This window comes from Contarinia nasturtii, unplaced genomic scaffold (genome assembly GCF_009176525.2).
Source record: "Contarinia nasturtii isolate CC-2019 unplaced genomic scaffold, AAFC_CNas_1.1 Cnas_scaffold_1699, whole genome shotgun sequence".
Lineage (NCBI taxonomy): Eukaryota > Metazoa > Arthropoda > Insecta > Diptera > Cecidomyiidae > Contarinia > Contarinia nasturtii.
The window spans coordinates 679,528-702,230 of NW_022199032.1; the positions used below are offsets into that span (position 1 = coordinate 679,528).

Sequence of the window (22,703 nt, forward strand, 5' to 3'; positions counted from 1 at the left end):
TTGATTTTTTTCATCACATTTGATCGTGGACAGAGTTAAACACTTTTCTTATGCAACACAACATCGTTTGTTGACTTCGGTGTTTGTTTCGGATGCAAAACCGGAGAATTTTGTTTGTAATGATGAGTAAAACGATACAAAAAATTTACAAAAAAAGGCTATGAATCATCTATTTATCAATCTACGGTTTAATTCTATCAACATGATGTGATGAGCAACATGTTTACGTGTGTAATACACGGCACAAATGTTGCACGACAACCCGAAATGTAAACCAATGAAAGAAAAACAATTCAAAACAATTGAATGTAAACAAATCAGAAGCGAACGTATACTTTTGATTTACTCTCACTATCGTTTGACAATGATAGCGACGTCATGAACGCATTACGTTTCATGACTCGGTTCATATGCTTTCTGATCGTTAAAATAGAATGGATGATACACACAACGCACGTGCAATTCAATGAAATTTACTTGCACCGTGTGTTTTCCGGAATCGAAGTGTGATGCTCAATCGGCAAATGCTTTCTCTTTCGCATTCAAAAAATATGGATAACATGTTCATCGACGAAGACGGCTGCAGTAACGGCGACAGTGGTGGCGGCAACGACGTCATCATCATTTGTGTAGTACGCATGCTTTTGCCGCGTATTCCATTCATATATGTGTTTTATTTTTTTGTCCATACACACAGTGTGTGTATATGCTGTCGCCGTTTGCGCGCTATCCCAACAGAGAGACAGAGAAGCGAGCTAAGCAAGCGAGAGCGCCAAGACAAGTAACACCAAAATTATATTTATATATTCGATATAACCGAATCAAACGAATATAGTATAGGCATCATATTGTTATTTTGCCGCTCGATATTGTTTGTTCTGTGGCTTTCTTGTTCAGTATTCGTACAGATACTGTTTCGACAACGCTGAACATACAACGGCTGCTGCTCGAACGAATTTTCGAACCGAAATAAAATTCTTGTGTGATATTCGATCTTTTCAAATCAGAATTAGAAAAAGACCGTTACCAAAGTTGTTTAACCATATTCGGTGTAAATAATGCCCGTTGCTTTGCCGTCTCTTGTGAACGCTTAACCGGGCGTAGTGTACGTACAATATTTTTTTTAATCACATCTTCATAATTATTTGTTTTTATTATTTTTTAAAATGAAAGAAAAAAATTGAAATTGCGTTCTATCTTGCGATCCTTATTATGAGTGAATGGTTTTTGAGCAAGCGTTTGAAATTCGATATTCGATATCATTCACTTAGGTGTTGCACACATAAAATTGGCGGTCGTTTTAAATCACGGTAGTGATTTTCAATTATACTAACACACCAAGATTCTTATGAATTTTAACGACAATTGTGTTCAATGAGTACTTTAAGATTATTGATGCCAATGCTTGTTGTAAATGGTTTCTGAGTGCGTGCAACTGACATATTCAGTTTCCGTTGTGCTTTTATTCAATCACTGCTTTAACTTGACTCTTAATTGTACACACTTGGACAGAGTAGCACACAATCGAAAGAAAGCACCCGGTGTACATATTGAGCCAAATCGTGTCAGAGTTGAGTAAAATCGGTACCGAACAACATCGTCCAACCACGTTCGACATTCATTTTCATGCATTTTGTCTAAATGGGTTTGTTGGCCAAAACGATTCACTCAATTCCGATATAAAATGTAATTATTTTTCGCTGTTGTTGTTCTTTGTGGCCACTTTTATTGCTTTTCATTTGACATGCAGGGATTACAACATCAAATATGTGTAGTGCGAATTCGATTGGTGGTTTTTTGTGTGTTATAAGTATTTTGCGATGAAAGCGCATCCTGCGGTCTGTTTAAATTTTGATAAAATTGCTGTTTTTTTGAATCACATGTTTTTGTTTTTAATTGAAATTTTATTGTTGCCGTACAATCAACATAACATTTAAAAATGTTATCACTTTCATTCGACAGAATTGTGAAAATCGTACAAACATGCTGAAAATTAAAATATTCAATTTACACAAAACAACGTTTTTTCTCGCTCTCTCTGTCGTTCTCTTAATGTTAATGAATATCATTCGTTAATGAAAAAAGGGAGATTAACTTGTTAGTCACAATGTAACACATTGTACAATATACGTGGTGATTGGAGATCTATCAACAGTAGAAGGATCATTTTCGGAGGCTTTTTATGAACGTTGTTAACATTAATTTTTGAGAGAAATGTGTTTTTTTCGACCATTTTTCCCATCTTTTCAGTTATGAATGGTTTCTGAATAAATTTTGCCGCATTTTTCGGTATGCGGAATGTGAGCAGAAGTGGGAATTGGTAGGACAAAGAAATTGGTGTAATGGAATTTGTTATTGTTGGTAGTGGTGTTTTTGCTTTCAAGTGGTTTAATTGACGTTCGTGTGATAAAAAGAGAGATAGAAAATGACGAAGGGTTAAAAAATAGCAACAGTTGCCAAAGTTATGTGTATCAGTAAGAAGAATGACTTTTGAATTGAGACAAACTTTCGGCGAGAGAAAAAAATAAATGTTGAAACAAATGTGTATAAACCGACTGTGTTATGAAAATATCCACATATAGATATGTTTTTTATTTGTAAATGCACTTTTGACATATTTTGTGCAGAAGAATTACGGTTCACATGAAATGTCATATTTTCTGTGTATATTATTTATGATATGGTTTGTGCGGTAAATTTTTCGAATTTTATCTACCATTATGCAGCATTTATATGAAAGGGTTCACGAAATTACACATCTGCCATATTTAATCTGAAATGTAGATTTATTGTGTCCTTATCGCTTCACATATTCGGTTTTTCGCTTTCTTTTCGTTGGATTTTTCCTCTTTGCTGTACAAAGTTTGGTTGACCTAATTGCGAACAGCGAAGAATATGGCATTTTTCTTTGAAAATGATTAGTTTGTATGTACAATCTAATGAAACTAATCTATATTGAATAAAAAAGAAACTAATTTAGTTTTGCATCGAATCAAATTAATCGCGCCATAGAAATTTCGCTACAATTTTCGATGAGAACGCAATCAAAACGTGATCAAAAAATCGATCCGACTCATACTTAGGATGGAAAAATACCTTAACAACTGTTTTACACTTCATACTAAAACTATACATCAATTTTAACCCGAATTCCATTCCGACAAAAAAAATCCATTTTGTTTGCCTCCCTACGGACACTAATTGTTTCTGTAAAAATCTATATAAAGTTTACGCTTTCGTGTTACCCGATCATTTACCATTCCACATATATCTCGCTTGATAAAGCAAATAACTTTTGCCAACATCTCGCCTCCAAAAAATAATTTACCCATTCGAGAGAAATAAATAGCATGTGTAGATAGAGATTGAACCAGCCGATGGACCAAAAATGTTTGTTATTTTCAACGAAAAATCGGATATCGAATTTCAAGTCCATTATATTTAATGCAAAACAAAACGGAATGTTGTTGGGATCGCATTTGTTCGAATGAGATTGAAAAGTAACTGCATGGGTAAACAATGTGATATGCCAAAAATCGAAACAAACAAACAAAAATGTTCGGTGTAAAATTGTTCTTGAACTTCCCATACTCTCTATATTATTTATAATGTATCAGCAGATTTATTCAATTGAATACCCTTTGAGCACCCGAAAAAAGTGCTATCCAACCGAACCACATACTCTCATAAACATGAGCAAATTCCGAAATGAGTTCAACCAACAGAAAAATGGTGTGAAAATCGTGCGTTGCGGTTTTTATAAAAAGATAGAACAAAGTAAAAAAAAGCGGCCGTTGTCGCTTTTTTAAACATTTCTTCTGTTTGTTTCGATTCTTGTTTTATTTTGTTTAGTGCACACGAAAGTTATATCTCGGTAATGTATATTTCTAGTGAAATCTAATACAAATACAATTTACTAAAAAAATCATAATTAGTTCGTAGTGTACACCGACGGTGTAATATTTGGTTAGAAATTAAATTGTCGCGTATATATTTATACATATTCGAGTCATTCGATTATATTTTCGATGTTGTTGTAAGCGGCTAAATGTGCGTAATCTTTTTGGGTCGAATCATGTGTTATATTGTCTGTTTTACACAATTTGTTTAAAGTGTATTTCCGCTTGATTTTGCACGCATAGCAATGTTATTGATGAGCTTGGGAGCAAGAAAAGGTCGGCTCTTTTTTTACAGAGTTATTACATAATTAAGTGTTTAACTTGAGACAATTTCATCAATGAAATTAAAGAAAATACTCAATTAAATCTCATTCCACAAAATGGCTTTGTCATTTGAATGTGTGCCCATATGTTCACGTGTCTTGTCAATTCATTAACAACCGCAAGCCCAGCAACAACAACACACACACACAGTTTGCACATTGAACCGATTACGTTTTTATTATGAAAAATATATATGTACATTTTTGTTGTTTTGTTGCCTATTTTTATTTTCTATTAATTTAAATGTATCGCATGATTTGTTTACCAAAAGATGATAAAGTGGGGCATATCTCATTCTACTTTTGTGTTCATCCGTTTTCGATGTCGCTTGCGAATGCGTATTTTGCGCATTGTACTTTTCGACTGGCCGGGCTGCTTGTTTATTTGCTCGTTTTTCATTTTGCATCTAATAGAGCGCGATAGCTAACATATGTGTAGTTTGTAATGTGAAGTGATGAGATACGAGACATGCCAATGAACGTGAATATGTGTAATTTGTGCGTGATGCGTTTGCCTCTATTGAGGTACTATTTCATATTCATTTTTCACGCGAGAATTAAAAGAAAGCCAGGCATCGATGAAATATTTCGCGTGGCTTATTCACTCAATTTGGCCATCAGATGTAAAGAACAGGCTGTTGTCAGTATTGCATCGGGGGCCAGCAATAACAAAGTGTACATTTCTTATCGTCTCTCTTCCCCCCTCTCTCCTTCTCTCTCTCATCCGTGTGAAAGAAAGAGATAGATTTCTTCCTCTCTCTCCGGGTGTAGCAGAAAATGTGAGAAATAAGCGGAAAATCACAATCACTGAAATTATTATTTTAGTGAGCCGTTTGTGTACACAATTAATAATAAAAGCGGCATTTGAATTTGACGGCTCAAAGAAAAGTAACACACACACACACAAACACACATTAGTAATTTAAAGTGAAACATGACGTGTGTTTATTCAGAAGATCGACATATTGTTGTAGAATAACAAAAAAATACGCTTTTTTCTCGTTTTCTTCTTTATTTTTTCTCATTTTCTCATGGTAAGACTCATTTTGATTCAATTTTCAAAATGCATGGGATTGATTTTTCAACGTGAGTGATTAGAGTGAGATATCGAGTTGAAAAGACAGAAAGACGAATTTACTGGGATATGAATAACGGCTTCGGTTCTGTTCAAGACAATTCAAAATATTACGCGATTCGAAATAGTTTTGGCAACCGTACACAAATAATGTCCCTCGCTGCAAAACTAATCAAATCGAACTGATACGGCAAGCAAGAATCCAAGAAATCCGAGGCAAACGCGACGGACACAGTGAACATGAAAGATAGAGAAAGATTGTTTGGCTCGAGAACTCACATTGAGAATGGTTGATATATAAATATAGGATGCAAACAAATCCCCATTGATCCTGTCACATTTTTTCTCTCAGTTGTTTGCCATCCATAGTTTCATCGTTTGGCACCACATCCATCTGCATGAAAACCGCACAAACACATGCACACACACCATCAAAAAAAAAAACAGCAGCAAAGTAAACAATACGTCTCTTATTGATTTGGATGCTTTTTCCGGTCGGTAATGCATTTATATGAGACTCATTCTATTTCTCAACTTCGACTCTTTCAGCCGCTTCGATTTCTTTGATTTGCTGCACAATCTTTTTGCTTCGTCGTCGTTGTCGTCTTTTCTTCATGCTCATGTCTATTTTCTCGGTGGGTATAAACTTGATCGTTGCTTTATTTGTTGGCATCACTTCTATCCAACAACAACAAAAAAAAATATCATTTTACATCAATGCCATTATGGGATGGCATAAGTACCATCGCCAGCACCACAACAGCGCCGAAAAAAAGTCTATTGAATACACACAGAGGATGATGATATTGAAGATAAAAAAAGACCGACTGTTAAAAGGATCAAAAAGTGTTTCCAACAACTTTTGTCACTTTTTTTTTGTCTTGTGGTTTTCCGGCATAAAGTTTTCGTGTTGCATACACACAGGGACAAATAATAAAATAAAAAAAATCTCTTCTTACACAGATCTATGTTCGTATTTTTATTGCCAAACTAAATTCGATTACAGATTTCTTGGCTACACACTTTGGACACTTGTGAAAGTGGAAATATGCGGTTTTTGGTTTTCTCTGCCCATCTCACGAGATTACTTCACACCAAATGCGTAGCCACATTGTTATTTGCAAGCATACTGCTCGAAATGATGAATTAGTCAACATAATCAAGAGTTCGTCGTGATATCATTTGATTAGTTTAGTTTTCAACAATCGCAGTTGTGTGTGTGCATTGATACTTCTCTTATCAATGAAACCGTATTCCGTGATTGAGCCAATTACAATATAACAAAATCCTCATGGCGCTTTTATTACCAGTTTGAATTGCGCGACATAGCCCATGTAATCAAGATGTTATTAACACAAATACAATTGTAAAACTTATGTGTGGCCACTTTGTAAAAAGCCCCTAAGTTAAAGTTTTGACGTGTAAATTTCATCAAATGAATGAAGTGAAGGCAGGATACGTGTACTGCTGGAAAAAAACTGATGCTTTTTTATCAGCACAGTTACTGCGTATTTTGTTGTCAGATATCAGCAGTAATAGCATCGAATGTGATTCAAGCATATAATAAATTATACTTAAAAATAAGTCATTCGGTCGTTTATACATGCTGAAATATTCTTCAACATGTCATTCCATTATTAATATTGTCGTCATCACTTTGGCAAGCATGTTGGCCTCTGTAACGGCACACCAACATCAGTTGTGAGCGTTTTTTTAACACCACTCTCGGTGCTGGTTGTTCCATACAACTTTTCTTCCTCCATCTAAACTTTTTCTTTTCACTCACCGCCTGTCAACCAAATTGAAAACATACATTTTTTTTACGCGCGAAATCAAAATAAATACGCATCATTTTCAAACGCATAAACAGAGAATATGGTGTGAAGGACCAAACTATTAGCTAGTTGTTGAAAAAAATAAAAAATGAAGATGTAGAGCTTGTTATTATGGATTGTTGAACACCGACGTTTGAATATCGCCATTACGTTAATTTTTCCTTACACATGTCAATTTTCGTTTTCTCTACGTTCAATCAACTCACTCTATTTTTGTGGCGAAATGACGTAATCGCCTGTCAAATGGTGTGATTCACCATTATCGATATAAATTATGCGAAAACTACTTGGTAGGCTTCGATGTTGCTTGCGGTGCTTCTAATGCCATTTTCAATCGATGATTTTGATGCGTTTTATCAAATAAATACAAAATCTTAAAGATTGTTCACCACCAAAATCCAGCAAATCCAATCATGTTGTGGTGGTGTAATCACTTTAATTCCGATTATGATTGATGAGTTATCTGCTTTATGATAGATTTTGAGAAAATGCAAAAGAGATGACATCATAACATCGGAAACTAGTGACAGCGTGTGCATATAAAAATTGCGCAAAGAATGCGACAAATGCAAAAAAAATATGAAAAATTAAAAAAGAAAATAAGAATGAAGAGAACAACAGAAGTGCCAAGCGATAAACTCATCTCGACGCTTGTTCTATTTCATTTGAGTGACTCACTTTCTTACACTTTGTGTGTAATTTCACCGCAGTTTTAATACCTTTATTATTATTCGCTCGTAGTCACCGATATCATTATTAAGCATCTATTATGTCAGCAATAAATTATATCTTTAAGAGATTTCAGTTATTCTGGACTTTTTTTTCTCGTCGTTCAAGTCCTTCCTATTTTCTCTCTCTCGCATTAAACTACTGCTCGAAAGTCTGCAAACAGTGTTTTAATATGATTTACATGATAATGTCAGCCCAATGCACATTCCATGTGATCAATTTAATTTTCACATTCAACACTAGCACTGTTGATTCGGTGTGGTTTTTCATTCACTCACTCTTCGGGGAACTCTTTTGTTGGTCACATGCATTGTGAATAACGAATTTAATTAGGTTAAACGATTCAGTTCACGTTAAATTCAGACTGAAGAACAGACCTGGTTGAAGACAATTTTCATTGGAAATAGGCGAAATTTCCACTTTGAAATTCGGTCGAAAGTGTCTTGTTGGTTTTAGATTCATTTTTTTTCATTTTTTCTGAAAGAATAATGTAACTTCAATGGTTTCGAGTGGTAGCAGTTATTTTAGCTAGTTTAGTTAAAATATTGTGTGTTACGGTACATAAATGGCAGACAAACCATTTAAGATATGACTAAAAAAACTGTGTTCATTTTATACACGAAATAGCGTCAAAGGCCAGACATGAACGATGCTCATCGTTTTTATCTAAAATGTGTTCACTTTACCATGTAATTTCAATCAATATCATAAATTTGTTGCAATTTCAAATTTTTATGAATGAAAACTGTCGCAGTTTGAATTCTAATTTAATGGGTAGTAGACGAGGTCAGATTTCTAAGGGGGGTAATTTTCAAAATTCCATTTTATCTAGTTTAAATTTTTTGGCAAAATGGACGACCCCAATTTTTTTGCCAAAAACCCTAAGCAAATCGAAAGAATTTCCTGAATCCCCATTCTGCTAAGGGGTACTCGGATCAAAATTCATTGGGCGTGGGAATTTGGCTCAAAAAATTCTAACAAATCTAAAGAATTTTCCGATCTTCAGGGTGGTAAGCCCCTTCCCCTACTCCTTCGCACACTTCTGATATGACTGAATCTATAGACTCCGGCATGACAGAAAGAAATCGAGAAATATTACAATTTCTCAGCAAATAGAAATGATTTTGACTCTATGGTAGCCTTTGTAATTGTTTTGTTTATTTGAATATGTTTGGCCTGAAGTCAAGTGCTTGATATGACATTTAAAGTAAATATATGTGTCATGATACAAACAAAACAGTGTCATTTCGTCTTTTGCCATGGTCGAGGGCTTTTCAAGAATCTGCTCAAGCATGATTAAGAAAAAAAGAGTATCTCCGAGAATGTTGGACACAAAAAAAGAGAGAAACCGAAGTAGAAGGCATGATGATAAAACGCAAGATGGTCCCGTTCAGTGTGTCCTCCGCTTCAAGAATATGCTTTTGTTTTACTATTCCCATATGACCTATCTTAAAATATACATTTTTATTCGCCGATGTTGCTTGAGATGACAACGACGACGACGGCGATGATTATGTTTTGGGGTGAAGAAGCTTGAGCAACGTGTATGTGTGTGTGTGTGTCTTTTTGGAGTCTATTTTTAGCCAGCAAACGTTGCTGTGTACACACAAACAAAACGTGTACTGAATCAAATAGCAGAAAGTAGATTGAGACACTGTGTGACTATGTGAATTATACATCTCATTGTCGTACTCATAACGACGCACATTTCTCAATCGCCCGGCAATATATACACAACATATTCGAAATGATAATAGGAAATGTCGCGCTCGGCACTATCATAAAGTGGTGATTTCTTCAGTTTTGTGAGCTTTTCATGTGTCTGGTTTTTCGTGCACACACAGCAAAAGTGAATATTTTTTTAATAAAATTGGGTGACTGCATATGAAACTCCTGATTTGCTTGATGAAAGTGAATGTGATATAAAAAAGAGAAGAAAAAAATCGATTGCACCGTGTACATTTTTTGTCAATTTTGGAATATGCTTCAGAAGGACTCAAAACATAAGAGAAGAAAAAGGGAATAATGTTTGTGTGTCTGAAATCGCTCGCGCTTTGCGACAACATTGGGCCAGACATTCAAAATGTAAATAAATCCAATTCTTTCATATGTTGGCATTGTTTTTGCCAATCTAGAATATTGTATTCAGTTCACAGTGCAATTTTAGGACTATCAACCGAAACGGTATCAGATTTCTCTCCTTTTTTCTAACTCAATGGTATATATATATATGGCTTGTATATTTATTTGCTCTTCGTTTTCCCAGCGGTCTGTGTCAACAAATGGTGGTTTTCGTAGGCAATAAAAATCAAGTGTCCACTCTATGAACGGGTCATTCTTGATTTTAACCTAGATTCAAACACTGTCCCCTTGCACTTTGGTTGTAAATTGATTGACAATTCTCACTCAATGTTTTGACGCACAAACAGATGTGAATATGACATTGTACCCTCTTTCAAATTCTTCCGCTTGAAATCGCTTGAATTGAATGCATTGGAATTGTTTACAAACTGGAAAAAGAAAACACAAACGTAAGATGGAGTGTGAGTAAATAAAACAGCGACTAAGTTGTATTTTCTTCCATTTTTTTCACTTTAAAATTCTCTGCTATGTTTTGGTAAGATAATTCGCAAGTAATATTCCATTAACACCCAAACACGCATTGCAAGACGAACACAAACATTAATCGAGCCATGTTTTTCTTCTCGATTTTGTACATAGATGTGTAATTGGTTCAAAAAGAAAAAAACAACAATACAATATTAAAACGGATTTTCGTGTACAAGATGGAATTACAAAAAGGGAATTTTCCAAACGTGTTGCTAAAATTCAGAACGTAATAATGACATTAAATCGGTACCAATTCTTTTGTATGTACATTGTGCTCATCCCACATTGAAACGAGAGAGAGAGAGAGAGAGAGAGAGAGAAACGAATCAAACACACATACAATGAAATGAAGACAAAGATATTAATGGATATTACATAGTTTAACTTACACTTTTTATTGTGATCTGTACCATTTTATCTGTATTTTTCTTTCATTCACTTCAGTATGATATTCCTTTTTCCACAAATTCATTTCCATTTTTCGCCATCGTTAAGCAATAAATGATGTAATGAGTGGAATGTCTGTGTTTGAATTTCTGGAAGCAATTTCGCTTGTCGTCGATGTCATTTCACTTTATTAACTCACCCTTTAATCGTATTAAATGCACAAATTGAACGTCACTAGACACGTTTACACACACCACGCCATACATACAGTGAATCTAATTTTTTTGATAGACAAAATAACAATCAAAGTAAGCAGAGAAACTCTCCATTGACATAGGATTTATATACGAATGGCGTGTGAGTGGAGTGTGCCATGCTAAATTTTGTCTACCAAAAATATTAGACTCAGTGTAGATTCCTACAATGAAAATATATTATCTTCAACACCAGGGCAATTTTTAACGGGTGCGACCTACACAAAAATGGTGGCTCTGAATCAAAATTCGGCCAATTCTGCATCAAATAATCAAAACTATGCATTAATTTGCTGTTCGGTGAACATTTTCGGCAAAATTCCATGAATTCCGCTTGAGTTTCGATTTGAGTTTGTGAAACCCGGATAAACCCGTGTATCACAAAAAAATTTAATTTTCGGGTAGCTACAAAAATTGCCTGAAATAATGCCCTGGTCGACATCTAATTACAAATGAAAAATTCATATATTTTCTTTCTTGTTCTCGTTTCTCGTTTTTAACACAGGCAAAGTGAAAACTTCAATCCAATGTTTAATGTACTTTTTATTGCGTTACTATTATTATGGTTATTGTCAATTGTCTGTTATGCGAACATTTGCGATAGCATGAAACATGATAATATCTGGCCGGCAGCGATTGTAGCCCCGAATAAAATGACAGGGTTATTGCGCTCCCCAAATCGAATACGTCATCATATTTTATGAAAACATCAGCCAACCCATTGTTAGTTTTTCATCTGCTCTTCCACTTTTTCAACTCGATCTATGGCTCTGTGATTTTTTTGTTCACTCCTTTTCTCTTTTCTTTCTAATTCGTTCTCGTTGTTTTGCTTCGGTCAGCTTTAACATACTTTCTGGTCATAAAATTCGACAATTATCACTAGATTTGCCATCGAATCGATTATATGGTCGTTTGTATGCGTCACGAAATTTTCAGTAATAATTAAAGTGTTTAGATGTCATTTAATGTCTATTTAGTCAAGAACAGTCATTAGAATCATTAAAAGGCAATTCTAATTATTCGAGGACTTCTATTTCAATTAATTATTATTTTTTTCGGGCATCGTATTCGATATATTATTCCTATCAAATCATACATGTACACAAATGGACTTCCATTCAGATTGTCATAATGAATATTTGCTAAAACGAAACGTTGAAAGATTCAAAACAGAGTTTCAATGGCAATTTATGAATAATAATGAAAAAAGAAGTCTGAAAAATATTTATGCTTGTCCCGTCCCAACTTTCATTCAAAAGGAATGCCAAAAATCTATTAATTAACAAAGGAACAAATAAAAAATTGGACCGTTATCAAAATTTTGGAGAATGTTGTTCAATGCCATTCATTTGAATTTGCGTATTTGCGCATTTTGTGAATAATCCCGTACATTTCCACATTTTGTAACGAACATTATTTAATGTAGTGCGTAATTTGTGGAACGGTGTTTTGATGTTGTAGCTGCTCGATAAATCAAGAAATTTTGACAGCCAAGAAAATGGCTCTTCAATGTACTCGGCGCAATATATATAAATTGTAAGGCATTTTCGTTATTATGTTTGGAAATGTCATTTATATGTTATTATATGTATGCATCGTATCGCATTTGACATGTTTTCCTTGATTTAATCATAGATTATGCGTGTCATTTCGTCTCTCGCATCGCAGTACGCAGGATATGAGGCAAGAAAGTGTGAAAATAAATATTTGAAATAAAAGCTCCATCAATTATTTCATTGGACGTGAGACGAAAAAAAAACACCATGCAAGTATTTGCCAGTTACGTATATTGTAAATAAAAGTTTGTGGAAATCGACGAGAAAAATTTCATTTTGATTAATTCGAAACCAGATCGATTACATCTACTCAAATCTTTGTGCCCACCACACTTCTTGCACTCTCTTGGCGCCATGCTCAAAGTTAAAGCACGTTTCGATTCACACACTAAAAACAAAAGTTATTAACTCCAATTTTATGAGTGGCAAATTAACTTACAGATAAATTGTTTCTGAAAAAAAAAACCGTACACCTTCCACATCATAAATCAACGTGCATTTGCCGGTTTTTTGCTCAATATACAATTTTCTAATTCACAAGAAATCGGAAAATTTCCCGAACATAGGTCACTAGGCACACCTATTGCCAATTAAAAAAAACAAATATTCGAAACCGAGCAAAAAGTTGCAAAATATGCCATCGATAATTTAACACAAAAAAAATAAACTTATTCAAAGTTCAAAATAATTTTTCATTGGGATTATCTGCGCGATAAGGCAATGGAATTGATTAATGTGTTTTTGTATCAACCGAATAACAAAAAAAAAAAACACACACTCCATGATGTGCAACAGCATCTGAGTGAAAGCAACCCCCGCCCGGTTCAAATTGTCTGTGTGAACTACGTGACAGGTAAATATTTTTTTGCTGCCTAAATGACCAAAGAGCAAAAAACACACACATTCCGTGCATCGTTCCGCTCATTTGTCATTTTATGACAAAAAATAACACAAATTGAAGTTGATACTTATAAAATTGTGCAAATTATTGTATTAGAGTCAATATTGGCAAGAAAATTGAAACTATTACGCTTCGTGCTCAATTACTCACGAAACTCTGAAATTGGTAATGTTGCCGTTGCTGTTGTTGATATCGAAACAAAAAATGTCGCGTAAAAAGCTTAGCAATGACATCGAAGAAGACGGGACAAAAAAAACCGAAGCAATAAAAATCAGAAAACATCGACGAAAGCAGCATTATGCATTCGCTGCTACGACAGCAACACGCTGAGAAATTGAGTGTGTTGAGTTTATGTTTTTAAGTTGAACCACACAGAAAATACTTGCTGCAATAGCATCTACTCTTATTTTTTACAGATAAATATAAAATATCAAAAGCTGGATCATTTTTATGAAGTATTTTTGTCGCTATATGGTGGTTACAATCGAACTGAAATTATTTTCTGGTTGTGGTGCATACCATCTGTACCACTGGTCATGGCGTGCGCGAGAATTTTTGCGACCGAAATGTGTGAGAAAAAAAACACACATAACCGATATGATTGAAAGCAAGCGGCGTTTTGTACGCGTTGAATTCGAAAATGGGTGGAAAAAATTTCGAAATATATGTGCCGATGTTTCTTTTCTTCTCTTCTCTCTCTGTGTGTTGTTTTTTTTTTGCGCCTCTCTCGAACGATTTTGTGTCATTTATATTTCATTTGCAGTGATTTTTCGCATTTGCTCGATCGATTGTGTATTTTGGCATTTTGTTTCGTTCCGGTTTTGTCTCTATGGACGTTTTTGTTTCACATTGTACACACATAATTTATCATGTTTGGCACTGGTTTCGATTTATTTATTTATTTCTTCTTCTCATTTTGTTTGTTCTCGTTTCCAACAAATTTCTATACTCAAAAACGCTCAAAACGCACCAAACTAATGTTGATTATATGCATCGAATCATGCACATTGTAGTTTTGCGTTTTAAATGTTCTTCAGTTTCATGTTGATTTTGAGTGAAAAGCAGAAAAAGAAATAAACAATTCTCCGCTTTTTTCGGGGTGTTGTGTGTGCATCTCGGTCTCTCTCTCTCTTTTGCTCTCTCTCTCTCTCTCTCTTGCTCTCTCTCTGTTCCTTTCTCTCTCTCTATCTCTCTTTGGAGCGTACAAAAAATACAAACCGATTTGCCAAGACATAAACCAACGGGAAATATATTGAGACTCATATTTCACGTCATTGCAAATCATCAACTCATTTCACAGCGTTGTTGTTTGAATCTATGTTTGGTTGTTTGCTGCCATGTAAGTCGAATCATTTTTAAGCCATTTTACGCTACGTAAAGCGATTTATTTTACGCTGCGCGTTCCCTCCTCTCTCTCTTCGCGTCCATCTCTCGTGTGCTTCATTTTATTTTGTACACTGTGTTGAATGTGTTGCATCTGATAGTGTACGCAATAGTAAATGATGAATCCGACATTTTACAGATTTATTATTATCATAATTAAATTAGTGTTTGTAATGCAGTTAAATCAGCAACTGTAACAGTAGTCGCGGCAGCAGAAAAAGCAACATAGACAACATTGGTGGCCGCAAGAGTGTAATTTGTTGTTAGCGCGTGTGTATCATTTTCAAATCGAAATTGGTTAAAGTTATTGCATTTTTACATGGTAAACATCTCGTTTGTCAATTTAATGCTTATAATTGCACAATTGATTAACTTACCGCACTAAATGGTTAACAAATTTAACGACACTAATGCTCACACGGTACACACACTCCAATGTTAAATTTTCCATGTAAAAATTTATCAATAATTTTACATTTCATTTGATTTCGATAACACGATGGATTTCTTTTTTTGCATTTTGAAAAAGATACACGTGTGTAATAACAAATATTTGGATACCCATTTTTAGTATAGATGTTGGCGTATTATGACAGCGCGCGAAGATCGATATTCGTACGTCTATATACAAAGTAAGATTACAAATAATCTGCCATCATGGGAGATGGTTTTTACAAAAATCGTACCACTTAACACGATACCAAACACGCCTGCACAGAATGCATAATTTCAAATGACATTTGAGATGATGTGTTAGTTTTTTGTGTGCCGCGCTTATTGCAACGTCAAACTCCATCGATTACCGATCGATTTGTATGGTGTGTGTCAATGTTCGGTTATTTGTCCGCATTTTTTCAACTGAATGAATCAAGCGTATATAGTGAAATATGTTGTATTTTCCGTAGTTGTGTCAAAGCAAAGTGTGAACAATCGGTACTTCTCAATTAATGAGTAGTTTTGGACATTCATTTTTTTCAATTCTCGCGACACAATTTTTGATGAGCGTAAAAAAAGCAGAGGCCAAAAAAATGTCATTCAATAAAAAGTAATGGTAGAGAGTGAAGATGTGCTTGTATCGCTTTTTTCTATGTGTTTTTTGAAGTGATTCGATGATGAATTGTGTGATAATTGCAAATCGTTAGTTGATTAAACATCGAAATAACAGCGACATTTGCTGCGATGAAAGTAAGTCACCGTCGTAACCTTAACATGGATTTAAATGTGACTTTTCTTCCTTAAAGAGACGATGACTATACTTGAAATATATTCAACAATTTGTGACAGCGTGCGCTCGCACTTACTTATTTTGCGAGCCGAAAAAAAAAACAGGCGAATAGCAAAGCGAGTGCATCAATGCGTGTATGCATTTTAATTATTTTTCCTTAAGTTCATTTGCATTTTGTGCAAAACTTTGGCGCACAAACAATTGGTGTACAATAACAACAACAACCGAATCAACAATAATAATACCAAAGCAATGGGCGACAACATTGCTATTGTCACCATGATTTCAAATGTGAATTTAAATCGTTTGCCACAAAATCAAGTGTTATATTGCATAAAATGTACACGTGCTTGCACATGCTGTGTGTGATGCGTTCACAAATATGAAAAACCACAAAATAAAAACGCTCACCCAAATTAAAAGTTAGTTGAAGTAGCGAACGAGAGCGAGAACACAATGAAGAAGAAGAAGAAGCAAAAAAAAACAGAGAAGAAATATCAAATCGAATAAAATGCATTTTAAGCTACTGTATTTTTGGATTCGCTTCACCGAACAACAGCACGACTGTGGCTAAAGCATTACATATTAACCGAGCCACAAATTGTCAATACGCTTAAACCAAATGTACTCATTTCATATTGAAATGTACATGCATGTAGAGATACACAGCTCTGTATTGAAATCACTACTCTAATATGAAATTACATGCGGTCTTGTTGCAGTTTAATTAATCCACATACACACACACATGCACGCAGATAAAATGTGTGCCAGACGAAGAAAATATTGAACTCCATAAAATCCACATCATATCGCATCAAAAAAGCGGTGAAACTATAAAGACTAAACGATAGAGGGACGACGTTTTTTTTCTCTGTCTTTTGATTTTCGTCTCTTATTACAATTTGATGTTATAATTCGAATTGTTTCATTGAATTTTCAAGAAAACGCTGTCGTTGCAGTGCGATTCATACAACCGCACAACGCACTCCCATGAGCAATTCGACAACAATAGCGTCGAACCATCGAATACTGCACGTAAAATATTTTATCACATGCATGTTCTCGGTATAATAAACGAAATGTTATCGAATAAAATATTCGAGCGAAAAGCGAAAGAAGAAATGAACAGAGAGAAGAAAAAAAACCGGTCATGACTTCTTCAACGTTTGCAAACGGATTTAAAGCGTTTGTTTTCGATGTGTGTTTGCTTATCTTAACTGCCCGCAACGAATTAAAGGAGGAATTTAAACGACTTAACTGGGAATGTATGTGTAAGTGAAAGTGTGTGTAATATTTAAATGGAAGCAAGGGAATTTGCATCAAAATTCAGTTGAAAGCTTTCTTCCATTCGAACTGACAACAAACATTTTTCTACTTGCTTTCATGCTGCTTTTCATAAAATTTGCACAAAAGCGCCAGCGCCGATGTGTGTGCATACGACGATTTTATCGTGAGTTAAAAGCAACAACTGTTAGTTCCGTGTAACGGACTCTCTTGTTTCGATTTTCCATTGACCAACTAACGGAAAACTCATTACCATTTACTTTCGACTCTTTTCATTGGTTGGACCCGAAAGCCAAACAAGCAAGCAAATCAATTGCGTCGATGCGTCTATTATGCATGCACACATACACATTATTTACTTTAATTATGTTAAGATTTTGAACGGTTTCTATTTTGCTGATGTTTTCCTTTTCAGATGCGTTTGTAAATCGACGCTTATCATTCTAAGTCGATCAAATCCCGGTTTCTTTTTTTCTTGCTTTACTTTGTTCAGCAGCAACATGTGCTTGTGCATACATTTATGTATGCATGTTTGTGTGTGAAAAGTAAGAAGAACAAAGAACATTCGAATAATAAATACCGTGTTCGTAGGATGCTTCTAATCTTTTACAACTCAGCGATAGTTCGTTGACTGAGTACTTCGCTGGCTTGATTGCAATGGATGACGACGAAGGCGACCATTTCCATTGTGCGACGTTACAAAAGCATGATTGGCATATATGATTGTTGCTCTGCTCCCTTTCTCTCAATCTCGTCATCTGTTCGCTGATTTTTTGTTGTTGGTGCTGCATCCAAAATTTTTACTTGAATCATGTCCAAAGTAATCGAAACGCACAAACATCTTTATATGAAAGTGTATCATCACAACATTGCTTAATTTCAGTGTTTCGCGCGTGAATGAAATGCACTTATAAGAAGAAAAAAAAAATGAAAAACACATCATCATTCGGTTTTTGCTATCAACAATGTTGAACATGTGCTCTTGCATGCTTTTGAATGTTTCTTTGAATGGATGTGCAGCAGCTGAAACAAATAAACAACGAATTAAACTATTTTAGTGATGATATGCTGTGTACATGTGCAATTTCCAATGAGCCAGAAACAATGCTGGAATATATCTTCGAAAGTCGAAGAAAGCAAAAATGATATGCATGAATTTTTATTTCCATAATTATTGAAATTGACGCTCCGGCATCGCTCAATGGTACGCCTGCATGAATGCAATCTTTGTCTATCATATAAACACCATACAAAACTTCAAAACTTCGTATATGAAACCATTGTTTGAATGGAAACCACGCATCACTTCATGGGAATTGTTCACTCTACCGAGGCTGTACCATGCACGGTAAAACGAAAATTAAAATTCTCATAGAAAGCAGATTCTAGCCGCTTCACTTCGTCACAATACACCTCATACCGATGAAAACATGTCCATTTTCTCACCTTTTTTTTCCTACTTTGTTAGAAATAATGAATGTATCTTTTTCAATCATTGCACGTTGTTTACACGAAAAGTCATTTCGAACGATGAACACTTTGATGACTTTATTTAACAAAAAACCGTTGAGCTGTTTAATGTCATTCACAGAAAACTCTTTGGTACTGATGCACACACCGATTTAAACACACATTTTAAAATGAAATAAACTTGGACGGGCTGATGTATTTTCATTTTATCAACAAAAGAAATGTGACAAATAAAGACACTTGTTTAGAATGAATAACAATAATTTGTTATCAAGCTAAAAGTATTTTACTCGCATGAATGCACGCTAAGCTGCAAAATGTAAACAACATTTCAGGAAAAGTCGGTAATTATTTTCCGCTTTTAAGTAAGAGGGAAAACTACATGGAATTGCTGAACACTGGGTGAACGACAAATAGAAGATGAATTAAATGTGTATATAATAAAATACCGTCGTATAATATACATCGTATGAAAATAGATTAAACAGACATGTTGATTTTAAAAATGGCACTTTTTCATCAAAATAATTCCGAAATGTTCGGTGCAATTCTATTTGCACTTTGGCTCACCCACTTTCAGCTCGTTAATATTTTAAAACTCTGACGATCAAATGAAAATGTTAAATTCAATTGCACAAAACGATGTATATCTAAAATGCTTGAACAAATCACATCAATGTCAAATAAATTCATAGATAATAATTTACCAGATTAGTCATTTAACTCATATCATCCATCTACATTCATGATGGAAAATTAGTATGTGTGATATTCAAAGCTCTTTGTTCATTTGTCACAAAACTTCAAAATTATCCATTTACTATGCGTGTGTTTTTGGGTGAGTGAGCCATAATTCGATTTATCTGACGAATGTTACATTATTTTGTGTATGCCGTAATAAATTGTTTGCCATAAACGATTGAGGATGATGCGTGAACGAATAATCGTATAGAATGTCCGTCATTCTGCCAATTTCAATTCGTTATAGTGTGACGATTTTCGTCCGAGTATATATGGTTTTTATGGTGGTCTATATTTATTGTCTGGTATGCGTATTGAATTGGATTGAATGTCTCTCGTTATGTAGCTTATAGGCCTCACTATGCTAAAACTTTTGGAGCCAATGAATCTGGTTTTTTTTTTCTCTTCTCTTCTCTAACAACAACTTTGGCCCGCACTTCATCCCATTTTCCCATTGAGATGCTATCACTTCGACTGCAATATACAATATTATGTGATAATATGTTGTAATTTGTCATTTGATGGTATCCTTGACTGAATCGAATAACATCGTATCTGGGCCATTTACGATTGGTCAAAACAATTTGTATGAATGAAAATAAGGAGTAATACAACATCTATGCATTATATATCGTATGAATTTTTGCGACGCCTTTGTGTATGGGCAAAAACATTTGTAAAACTACCGTAAATAATATTTATTTCATTACGACTCCATAAAATTTTGTCACCGTGAAAATTGTTTTTCATTGTATGACCGGTATTTTTGTGTTTTGTCGCCTCTTATGTGACAAAAAGAGAGAAAGAGAGAGAGGAAAGAATGACATTAAAATAAATTATTTCGTAATTGGTTTTAAAGCATTTTTGTGTGTGGCCACTGGCTTATTAAATGAAACTCTATCATGGATCTCTCTGCCTGACCTTTTTCATCGCATCATAATTGTTAAGTAGAAATTAGAGCCAAAGACTCTAAAGTAAAGAGAGATTTGCTTTTAGTTTGTTGTAAACTGGCGTACGAAAGTGATTTATGTTTTATTGGACAGTTTAATGAATTTCAAATGGCCTCATTAAAGGGATTTACAAAAAAACCTCGCTCACCAACTACTACCAATTATTATTGTGTTAAAAATGAAACCAACCGGATCAGTGGCAAAAGTAGCAGCATGGTGTGCATATTTAATACAAAAAAAAACTCCTTTGTATGCGCGCGCGCCAAAGTTTTAACGATAAATTAATTTTGCTTGGACATTTAATGCGATTGTATTTAAGCATGCACTCGAACCCACCGAATGTGTCTTCGTTTAAACTTAATTTTTTGGTCATAAAATGTAGCAAAATTTTATTTATTCTTTATTTAATCTAATTTTTTTTGTCGTTGTTGTTGTTGGTCTTGTAATTCTCTTTTTATGCGCTCTTTTCTTGCTAAACAGGTGCAGTGAATTGTACATGAATAACGATTGTGTACAGGAGACAACGACATCGTGTGCCAGTGTTTTGATCCCGTTCGCCATACGGTGTAGGGTGGTGCAAAGCACTCTTTTGTGTGCTTGCTGCAAATAAATTCAGTTTTTTTCTCTATGTAAAAATCGACGAAGTGCATGAATGCAAACAACCAACCACAGAGTCATCGCTCCAAAATGAACAAGGCATCGCCACATTGGAATGACGTCAACATTATAGTAACAATAGTTTTTTGAACAATCTAATGAATACACAAAAATTAAAAACAACGACACTCACATTGAAGTAAAACAACGTTGAACTACTGTCTTTTGTGTAAACTAGATGTGTGGCCAAGTGGCAACAAAATCAGTTGTACTAAGGCGAAATGAACAGTTTAAAATTGTGTGAACATTTTTAAAACACATGTTAACAGAAATAAATGTTCAACTGACTATTTTTCATCAATGACAAAAGAAACTGTGACTATCGTATGAAAAAAATCGAAAGTTTGATATTGAGTGTAGAATTGAAACTGGGATAATAAAAATATATCGATTCACATCCAACATATGAACGTTATATATAGTTCAATTATGTTCGATTCGTATAGAGAAAAAAATCCAGTGTTTTTTTGTGTGTAATTTTGCGTAAATGACACAGTCCATTTGCGTTTTGTTTCCATGCCAGAAAAGTCGTTGCCATAATTATTTTATTTCATTAGCTTATCTATAAAGAATTTCTTCGGATTAGTTTTTCGGTTCCGTTTTGCTGTGGTTTATAGCATATCGAAAAGCAACCACAAAACCACAATAGGCAAAAGAACGCACAAAAACAACAAGCATACCGAGTTATAATTACATAAAAATTTATTTATCATAACCACTGAATGTGTAACACGTAATCAACGCGGTTGAGACAAAGTTGGAGAGTGTGTGCGTGCGGGTGAACGGGCGAAAAAGCGGCGAAAATAGTGCTCTGCTACGAAAAACAAAAGAATATCAAGAAAAGAAAGAGAAATTGTTTGTTTATGTCGATAGAAAATCCAGTGCTGAAAGCTCCACTTGATCATAATAGCGTGCACTGCAATTCGTTTGCATAAAATAAGGATGAGTTGTTCGGTTTGAAGCGCGTATGCATGGACCGTACGCAATCGAACCGAAAACGAAAGAGGAAAAAAGCGAGACGACGACGAACAACGGAACAATTATTGAGGTGTTGAAGCGAACATCCGCACGTTATTATTATCGAATTGTTATAGTTGCCGTCATCATCATAACTCAATTAAATGAAAATGTGTCCGATGTAATTCAGCACCCCCACTCTGGCGACGATTTGGGGGTGTCTGTCGATAATGTGTCTTTAGCATCAATTATTGTTAACCAGGCGCTGAGTTCATTATCAACGACAGCAGCGACCGCCACCACCACCGAAAATGCTACTGAACGTGATGTACCGCAAATCCCAGCATACATTCGGACAACATCAATGGTTTTTTGCATCACAATCATGTTGCTGGGTGTGATTGGAAATCTAATGGTTTGAAAAATTAAACATTTCTTTTTTTTTAAATCAAACTTTTTTGTGT

The 22,703-nt window shown here is 34.7% G+C and overlaps 1 protein-coding gene across 1 annotated transcript in view; it reads left to right on the plus strand.

The window, feature by feature from the left end:
• Window positions 1–915: 915 nt before the first annotated feature.
• The window catches only part of LOC116347100, a 70,963-nt gene continuing 49,175 nt past the window's right edge, over window positions 916–22,703 (plus strand). The window contains exons 1-2 of the mRNA XM_031777535.1: window positions 916–1,105; window positions 21,106–22,654. Of these exons, the coding sequence (XP_031633395.1) occupies window positions 22,250–22,654 (405 nt within the window). The 5' untranslated portion in view covers window positions 916–1,105; window positions 21,106–22,249. The remainder of the gene's footprint in view (window positions 1,106–21,105; window positions 22,655–22,703) is intronic.